Source organism: Nomascus leucogenys, chromosome 1a, assembly GCF_006542625.1.
Source record: "Nomascus leucogenys isolate Asia chromosome 1a, Asia_NLE_v1, whole genome shotgun sequence".
Lineage (NCBI taxonomy): Eukaryota > Metazoa > Chordata > Mammalia > Primates > Hylobatidae > Nomascus > Nomascus leucogenys.
Genome location: NC_044381.1, coordinates 63770639 through 63780208, shown reverse-complemented (window position 1 = coordinate 63780208; position 9570 = coordinate 63770639). Strand labels below are relative to the sequence as shown.

General features: G+C 47.8%; 1 protein-coding gene across 3 annotated transcripts in view; it reads left to right on the top strand.

Moving 5' to 3' along the window:
* The first annotated feature begins 4195 nt into the window (after positions 1-4195).
* Positions 4196-9570, top strand: part of MAMDC2 (MAM domain containing 2) — a 181809-nt gene continuing 176434 nt past the window's right edge. For 2 of the 3 annotated variants that reach the window (XR_001114319.2, XM_030810034.1), the window contains exons 1-2: positions 4196-4846; positions 5196-5309. Coding sequence is in view for 2 of the 3 variants with exons in the window: in XM_030810034.1 (XP_030665894.1) it covers positions 4813-4846; positions 5196-5309 (148 nt within the window). In the remaining variant the exon portion in view is untranslated. The remainder of the gene's footprint in view (positions 4847-5195; positions 5310-9570) is intronic. The other variant, XM_003267395.4, reaches the window with a different exon arrangement.

Here is a 9570-nt window from a genome sequence, read left to right as displayed (position 1 = left end):
AGATTGGCAAAGAGCAGAGAGGATGGGCAGGCTCTGTGAGAGGTGAGCATCATGCAGGAACCCAGAGAGAGAGAGCAGGGCATGGTGTCTGTGAGTGGTGTAGGCAGCCCTCATTAGGAGAGACAGGCCTGTGTAAGGAGGAAGCATTTAGGGGCAGCATAGTGGATAGCTAGGAAAGGCGGGCATCTGGGATCAAATCCTTGCTGCATGCTGGCTGGACGTGTGACTTTGAGCAGGTTAATTGACCCCCTCTGGTCCTGTTTCCTAGTCTATAAAATGGGGACAATAATGATATTCACCTCATAGGGATATTGCATGGATTAAATGAGATAATGCATGTTAAGTGCCTGGCATGTGTTTACTTAATGCACTCTATATTAGTTTTCTATGGTTGCCAGAACAAATTACCACAAACTGGGTGGCTTAAAAGAACAGAAAACTATTCTCTCACAGTTTCAGAGGCCAGAAGCCCCAAATCAAGGTGTCTGCAGAGTACAGACTCCTGGGGCTCTAGGGGAGAATTTATTCCTTGGCTTGGGGCTGCATCACTCCAATCTCTTTACATGATCATCTCCTACATGTGTCTGTGCCTTTTCTTCTGTCTCTTGTAAGGATACTTGCCATTGATTTAGGGCCCACCTGGTAATGCAGGATGATCTCATCCCAAGATCCCTAACTTAATTAAATTAGCAAAGTCCCTTTTTCCAAAAGAGGTCACATTTGCAGATTCTGGGATACAGATATATCTTTTGAGCCACCATTCAATCTATTACAATACCTAAGTACTGAGTGCTTTCTATAAGCCAGAACTTGATATGTGTTATTTGATCAGTTGCTAAAGCTAAATCTTGAAGAATAGCGTTCTGGGTTCCTTGGGGCCTGATCTGTTTTCCCAAGTAATAAGAGGGTACCAGGTGGGTACCATGTGGGTGCTATGATTAGTGACCAAAGGAAGTAGGTTGACGTAATTTCTAGATTCTCTGGATTCCCTCCTCAGTCTTTTTCCCTGCATCCTGACTTAGGCCACATACAATATCTTTTCCTTTCTCTGCAAAATGTCTGTGGTAGGCATTGTTGTGCTGTCCATATTCCCCTTCAAGAAAGGACTTTTAGTCCCAGCGGCTTATTGTCATCGGCCTTCAAATTCTGATCTCCCCCAGTGCAGAGAGCTGCCTCACTGGAGATCAGTTCTGTCCCAGCGTAGGCCACAACCACTGACAGATGGAGACAGCAGTACAAATGCCCTTTCATTTCAGCCCAACATGAGACAAGTTAGGCCATTTTAACTCCATAGTTCCTTGGGGGGTTGAAAGAAGCTTTGTGGGATTTGCATTGCAACTCCAATTCTCCCTCCACCCTTTCCTGCTTCCTCTCCCTCCCTTCCATGGCACTGATCCCAAGGTACTCCTGATTAAACACCCTGCACATTAAACTCCAAATCAGAGTCTGCTTCCCAGACATTCTAACTTGTGCCAGTGTCTAAGGATCATATATTCTTGGGATCAAACAATTATATGCAAAATAGAAAATTTACTCTGAGTTTGTACTTATGTATATTCTGTTCCCATAGGTGGCAATACACAATGTCACCTTAAGGTTGTAAATCATATTTTAAATTTTGGAAGGATCTCTTTAGGGCTTTGAAGTTTTTTATTTTCCTATGACTTAGAACATAAGACATGAATCTAAGGCAATTCTAAAACTTTGAAATACTCCATAAGTATCTGGAAAAAAGAGCACCAGTTTGATTGTTGCTGAAAACTTGTTTGGTTGAAAATAAATGTATAACTGTCTTTGAATTTTTAGTTAAGTAATGTGATGAAATTCATCAGGTATTTAGCACCATCTGTGATCAAGAAGTCAAAAAAAAAGAATACAAGACCCAAGTGAGAGAGGCTTCTATACTGGTTGAGAAAATAGGCTTTTGGAATAAAGCAGATCTGGGTTTGAGTTTTGTCTCTACTGTCCACAGTCACGGAACTCTGCACCTCAGCTTCCCAATCTATTAAATGGGGATAATAAACATGTTTATCTTATAGAGATTTTGTGAAGCTTAAATGAGATTATCTACATAAAATATTTATAATGGTAAACACAATGTTATTATTAGCTACTACCTGAGGCAAAGCATATAAATAAAAAAAATACATATACACCAAATAGCATGAATACATGAATACTAATGAATACATTTTCGACCATTTGAATCATTGTTTACAGAAAACACATGAAAATTTGTTCCTACCTTTAAAAAAGAATTCCAGACATATTTACCTTATTAGGGAGAAGGTTACTACATTTTCTAATACTGAAAGTGACATCTGAATGAAGACCTCATTAGGCAGTGAGTTGTGTGGCTCTTGGTGGAAGAGCATTTTGAGCAGAAGGAACAGCCAGCATGAAATTCTGAAAGGATACCTGGACTGTGTTTGAGGACCAGCCGAGAGGTCTGTGTGGCTAGAGAAGAGTAAGCAGGGTGGTTGAAGTCAGAGAAATAAGAGGGTGGGGCTGGGTGCCATGGCTCACACCTGTAATCCCAGCACTTTGGGAGGCCGAGGCAGGTGGATCACAAGGTCAAGAGATTGAAACCATCCTGGCCAACATGGTGAAACCCTATCTCTACTAAAAATACAAAAATTAGCTGGGCGTGGTGGCACATGCCTGTAATCCCAGCTACTTGGGAGGCTGAGGCAGGAGAATTGCTTGAACCTGGGAGGTGGACATTGCAGTGAACGGAGATTGCACCACTGCACTCCAGCCTGGTGACAGAGTAAGATTCTGTCTCAAAAAAAGAAAAAGAAAGAAGGAAAGCAAGAAAAGAAAGAATAGAGTGGAGCAGGTCTTATAGGGCCTGGTTGGCCATTGTGAAGACTTTGGACTTTACTAAATGACTTGGGAACTCGTTGGGTCTTGAGCTAAGGAGTAACATGGCCCAATTTCTGTATTAAAAGGATAACTCTGACTAGTGTGTTCAGAATAGAGTACGGTGGGCAGGACAGAAAATGAAGGGAGACCGTGGTCAGGAGGCCACTGCAGTATCCCAGGCTGATGGTGAGGGCAGCTTGGACCAACCAAGGCATCACCACCACAGGCACGGAGCATGGTCAGCATCTGCTGTGTTTTGAATCCTGAACTGATAGAAATTGGCAATGTCTGACAGGAACAGATGAGCTGAAGATGCCTCCAAGTTTTCTCTCCTGAACAACTGGAGGAAAATAGTTCTTTTAACTGAGATGGGGAAGACGCAGGGGAGGGGCAGTTTTGGGAAGAAATATGCAGCCTTCGTATTGGGACCTGTTAAGTATGAAATAGCTCTGAAGCATCCAATTGGAAATGTTGAGGTGGCAATGAGATCGAAGAGTCTGGCATTAGTGAGCAGTCTGGGCTAGAAATATAAATGTGAGAGTTATCAGGCTATCATTGCTATCTAAAACTATGAGACTGGAGGAAAGCATTGAGGGTCTGGATAGAGAAAGAAACAGGAGTGATAGGGCAGAACTTGGAGGCACTCTAGTGTTAAGGGGTTACAGAGGTAACAGCAAAAAGGCCGAGAAGAAGCGGCTAATGAAAGACCAGGAAACCCAGCGATCTGGAAGCCAGGTGAAGGCATGGGAGCAGGCTGAACTGATGACTCATCAGGAGTTTGTTAGGCCAGTGGTCCTCAGAGTATTGACCCAAACCCGCTGCAGCAGCAGCAGCCTCTGGAAACTTATTAGGGACGTGCAGCCTCTCATGCCCACTCCAGAGCTACTGGATCGGAAATGGAAGGTGAGGCCCTTCAGCAGATTCTGATGCACCCTCAGGTTTTAAAACCACTGCCCTCCTCACAAAATTGCCTGCACAAAATTATAAATGGGAGAAAGGAGGAAGAGGAAGAGGAGGGAAGAAGAACTCTTTACAAGAAGAGAATATTGTTGGAGACCCACTTAGTGCCCAAAGCAAACAGGTTCCTCAGAAGTAACTCCCTCCCCCAACAACCCCCTCCCAGTTTAAAGCCTCCCATTAATCAATCTATCATGGCTCTTTGGAGAGAAGGAATGCCCCCATTTCACCGGACGGAGGGAATGCTGAGCACCAGGCATGCCAGACATTCCACCGGCTAAAAAAAGTGGGGGTGGTATTCCAGGGTTAGCATTGCTGGACCGTAAACGCTGAAACTCCTTAGATATAAAGCTTATTCCACCCAACCGTTTCCAAATTTTCCTCCAGGCTGTCCTTGGAGAATTCCACCCTCTTTCATTCTGGGGAGAAGAAGTTAAAATTAGGGCCAGCCCTGCGGGACTGACATGCCAGATGCAGGGAAGCTGTCCCCAGAAATAAGCGAGTTCCCACCGCCGCTGGGCGGGGCGGGCGCCTCCGGTCCCAACCCAGCGGAGGGACTCCTGGAAGGCCTGCCCCTTCCAAGTGTCTGCAAGGGCTCTGATCCCAAGCTTTAAAATCCTGAGCGAAGGCACTGCGGGCCGATCTCTCCTCTCCCAGCCAGTCGTGGCTGGCCTTTCAAAGTGTGCAGTTGTCTCTTCCCTGCCCAGCCCCATCGTCGCCCAGGACCAGCTGGGCCGCGGTCTGACCTGAGGCTGCTGCTCAGCCCTGCGGCGCTGGCGCTCTCCATTCGGGCACCTTCCAGCGTACCGCTCGGCTCCGGGAGCCACTCTGCAAAGTTGGGCAGCTCAGAGCGCAAGCTTTGCCTCTCGACTTCTCCCTCCCCGGGTTCCCGGCGCCCCCGCCTCCCACGATCCCTTTCACTAGGAGCAGCCTGTCCCAGCGGGCTGGCAACTTGCACCCCTTCCTAGTCGTCCTCCCCGAAACGCGACCATGCTGTTAATGGGCGTCCTCCTGGCGTTGCAAGGTAAGGCCTGGACCCCGGGACAACCACGGGGGCGCTCTGACGACTCGCCCTCGCTCCTGCTGCCCCCGGGGGCCCGGCTCACCGTGCTGGGCTGGGCCATCCGAGGGCGCCTCCTGATCCTCCGCAGCCGCTAACTCCCTCCCCTGGCCAAGCCTGGGGTGGGGGTGGGCGTGGGGTCGCTCAGTGGAGGCGCCCGGGGATGCTGGGGGACAGGTACTACATCCCTCCCCCGCCTCCTCCCGCTAGTCTTTCCCCCACTTTCACCAGGTAGTCCCCCTGGGGCTCCCCGAGTTGGTGCAAACGCTCCTTGGGGGGGGAGCTCGAACTGAAACTCGCTTTGTGCCCGCAGCCTTGCAGCTCTCCGGTGCCCTCGACCTGCCCGCTGGGTCCTGTGCCTTTGAAGAGAGCACTTGCGGTTTTGACTCCGTGTTGGCCTCTCTGCCGTGGATTTTAAATGAGGAAGGTAAGAAGGCTCGGTAGAGAGGGGCGCGAGGTGAACTTTCTTCCTTAATGGCTTGCTTTTTTTACCCACATGGGTAATGTTATCTTGGAGTTAATTCCCCGCGGCAAGAAAAGTGTGAGTCATGGATCCTCCTTCAAGCCCTCAGCTGTGCTGCAAGGGATGGCCGAGGCAGGCACGGGGTGGGCGGGAGGCCGCCCTTTGCTTACCTGGCCTGTGGGTAGAAGCTTAAAATTTGCGTCTCACCCCAGCACTCCTTAATGGAAGGGAGAAAGGGAGCACAGCTAATGATTGTCCTCCCCTGTGTGCCTCTGTAGGCCAGCAACCTTTCTGGTCCTCAGGAGACATGTCTGTGAGTTGGGAAAAGTTGGATGGGACTAGTTCTCCTTCAGCTTTGCAGAAATGGTTCCACAGTTCTGTGATGGGACCTCAGTGCTAAGACATCACGTCTGCCTTGACCCTGACAGTGTTTTTTGCTGCATGATTTCATCCTCACACTCCTGTTTATAATCCTGCCCTGGACAAAAGAAACCAAGTACACTGCCAAATGCCTGGGATCCCTGTTTCACTGGTGGTCATTGTCTTACTACTCTACACTGTTTGGGTCCCAAGGACACAGTTTAAATGTGGGGTCTTCTGAAGTGTCGTCTTGCCTTTATATGGCTTTTTTTTTAAGTGTGTTTCTCAGGACCCAATGGCAGGCAGCACTGGGTGTCCCTTCTTTCCTTTCTCTCTCTTTTGTCACCACCAATGAAGCCTGATGCTCACAGACTATTTGGATTGGAAAATAGCCTTCTTTAAAAAACATAGTACCCTAGATGAAACCAGCTCACCTCCTTCCCCACTCAATTGTCCTCAGGCCCCAGATCCTCCCACCTGGCTCCCTGGGGAAGGATGGAGCCCAGAACCCCTGGTTAGATGTATGAAGTGTCACCACAGCTCACCCTGCCCCAGGCTTCCACTCAGGGTTCTGCATACATTAGCTTCTCTGACTCTCACAGGTAGGTGATGTTGGACCCATTTTACAGAGGAAGGAATCTCAGCCATAGAATATTCAAATGGCTAGTCCATATCACAGTGTCACTGAGTGGCTGAGTGTCTAGTTAGGAAGAAACAGGAAGGAACTGGTTCAGTAGTAATCTCCATCTTTATCCAACAATTGCCAAGTCTTGACTACTACAATTTACTTAGGGGTGGCTGGGAAAAAGCAATTCCTGGTTTATTATTTGAGGGATTCCTATCTTGCTGATGGCTTTAGGAAAGTCTCTGTAATCTCGCCACTCACCCTTTCCCTGTACTGGCTGTATGGAAGCGTTGTGGGAGATGGCCTTAGAAATGCCGCAAGACTGGCTTTGGAGAGCACTCTTCTCCAGCACGGGGCTTCTCAAACCTCAGCTGCATCAGAATCACCTGGTGGGCTTGTAAGACACAGATTGCTGGGCCCCACTCCCTGAGTGTCTGATTCAGGGGTCCTGAGAATTTCCAACAAGTTCCCAGGTGATGCTGATGATGCTGGTCTCGGGACTACACTGTGAGAACTGCTGACTTCCACAGTCCATGTACACACACACACAACCTGTGCTGTTGTTGGCTCTGAATAGGGCTGGCACTAGGGTGAAGGAGCTACTTGCAGGACCCGAGAGTGAACAGCTCCTTAAGTCTTGTTCCCTAAGCACTTGGCTTGCCTCATCCTAGTGCTGGCCCTGAGAAAAGGAAATCAACATCATTCCTTAAGCCAAGAGCCTTAGTCTCTGAGTCCCTGCCTCTGGCCCTCTCTCAGGATGGGGGCCCCCTCACAGCCTGCCTCTGGTCAGTGGGCATGCCACAGCGTGCTGAACACAACTGCTTCCCAGACCCACAGGAAGTCTCTCTGCTGAGTTGGCACCTCTGCCCCAGCACAGCAGTTAACCGTCCCCCTTCAGGGAAAACAGGAAGATGCTTATAGAAAAAGGTGATTACAGTTTAATAGTATAATGAAGGCACTGTGGCTTTGCTTTCTGCATTCTTTCTAACAGCCACTGTTTTCTGGCTCAGGACTGGGGCTACTGGGTTGGCTGGGGGAAGTTAATTCATTCTCCTCTGAGCACTCCAGGGTGGAGCAGGCAGGTTAGGCTCCAGTTATTCCAGCTTCAGTTTTTCAAAGGCCAGAACTTGGACGTAACAGTGTACTGCAGGCTCCAGGGCAGTGAGGTAGGTGTGTGGCAGTTGCTGTGGTTGCCCGCTAAGAAGACATCACTAAGAATTTCCCTTATAAGCCCATTTCTAGGTTGGTAAATTAAAGGTAATAAAATTCTTCCAGGCTGAAATTTGGCAGGCTGTTCACAAGCTTCTCTGCAAATGCACTTCTTGCTGCAGAAACCCTTTGTAACTGCTTCCATTCACCTGCATGCACTGGATCCACCATGGAAAGTAGTGGGTTTCAGAGACTTTTGCCCAGATGCACTTCTTTTCCTTTTTTTTCTGTAAGTTCTGGGATACATATGCAGAACGTGCAGGTTTGTTACACAGGTATAAATGTGACATGGTGGTTTGCTGCACCTATCAACCCGTCATCTAGGTTTTAAACCCCGCATGCTTTAGGTATTTGTCCTAATATGCTCCCTCCCCTTGCGCCCCACCCTCGACAGGTCCCGGTGTGTAAAGTTCCCCTCCCTGTGTCCATGTGTTCTCATTGTTCAACTCCCACTTATGAGTGAGAACATGAGGTGTTTGGTTTTCTGTTCCTGTGTTAGTTTGCTGAGAATGATGGCTTCTAGCTTCATCCATGTCCCTGCAAAGGATATAAACTCACTCTTTTGTATTGCTGCATAGTATTCCATGGTGTATATGTGCTACATTTTCTTTATCCAGTCTATCATTGATGGGCATTTGGGTTGGTTCCAAGTCTTTGCTATTGTAAATAGTGCTGCAATAAACATATGTGCCAGATGCACTTCTTATATGTCCATGGTCAGTAGGTTAATTTATTGTGGAGAGAACAATGCAAAAGGCCAGAGAAGGAAGGTAAGTTGGGACACAAATCTGCAAATTGGGGTTTCATCACAGGAGAATCAAATCTGGAGGTAGTTGGAAAAGTCTCCTTGTCTCTAAATATCCCCTTTGCTGCCTGAAATAGTATCTGAGGTTCATGCCTTTGATTTAGAGTATTAAATCCCTAGATGTCCCTGATTACAGTTCCAGTGTCTCTATTTCATGGCCACTTTAAATATGCTTTATCTCCACTGGACACAGAATAGGTAAGTTTTGACCAGGCATTGTGTTGGCTTGGGTTATTTATCCCAATGGCAGTTTCCCCCAGGGAATACCAGGTGTACCAGTACAGGGGATCGGGCACTGAAACCCAGGTTTGTCTACTTTCTCATTTTGCCCATGGTTGTCCTGCTTTCTTGATCTCCCTCTATTCTTTTTGTAGAATATTTTAATTTTCCCTAACTTGTCAAGGGAAGTGATACTATGTCAGACTCAAATTTGAACTCACTTCTAAATCTTAAGTTTGAATTGAATCCAGCAAAGAAGGGATCTGTTTTTGTTTGTGTTTTGTTTTGTTTTTTTGAGAAGGAGTCTCACTCTGTTGCCCAGGCTGGAGTCCAATGGTGTGACCTCGGGTCACTGCAAACTTCGCCTCTCAGGTTCAAGCGATTCTCCTGCCTCAGCCTCTGGAATAGCTGGGGCATGCACCTGTAGTCCCACCTACTCAGGAGGCATGTGCCACCACCCCAGGCTAATTTTTGTATTTTTAGTAGAGATGGGGTTTCACCATGTTGGCCAGGCTGGTCTTAAACTCCTGACCTTGAGTGATCCACCCGCCTCGGCCTCCCAAAGGCATGAGCCACCGCACCCAGCCAGGGATCTGTTTTATCCTGTGAAAATCTTTCTCCATTCATTTATCCTATAAAAAAATCATCTTTATTCACAGCTCAGAGGATCTGGGAACCCCTTTGAGCAGTGTTCCCCAGCTGAAATCAGGGCTGCTTATTCCATTTTCCTGAAGCCAGCTGTGGGGGCAGAGGTCCTTTGCCCTGAGGATTCTTGGAGACCATGCAGTTGGCCTCGCATCCAAACAGGCACGATTCAAAGGAATCATTGAGTGGATTTTGGCTTCATTCTCATTTTTGGACATTGTGGCTTAGCACCTTTAACTGAACTCTGTGAGGAAGTCACTCGAGGAGCTGAGGCAGGGTAAAGCCAAGTCTAGGTGTTGCCGCTTAATTAGGAGTTTGGAACACTCAGCTACCTGGAAGAGGAAGGCAGCTGCAGAAATGTC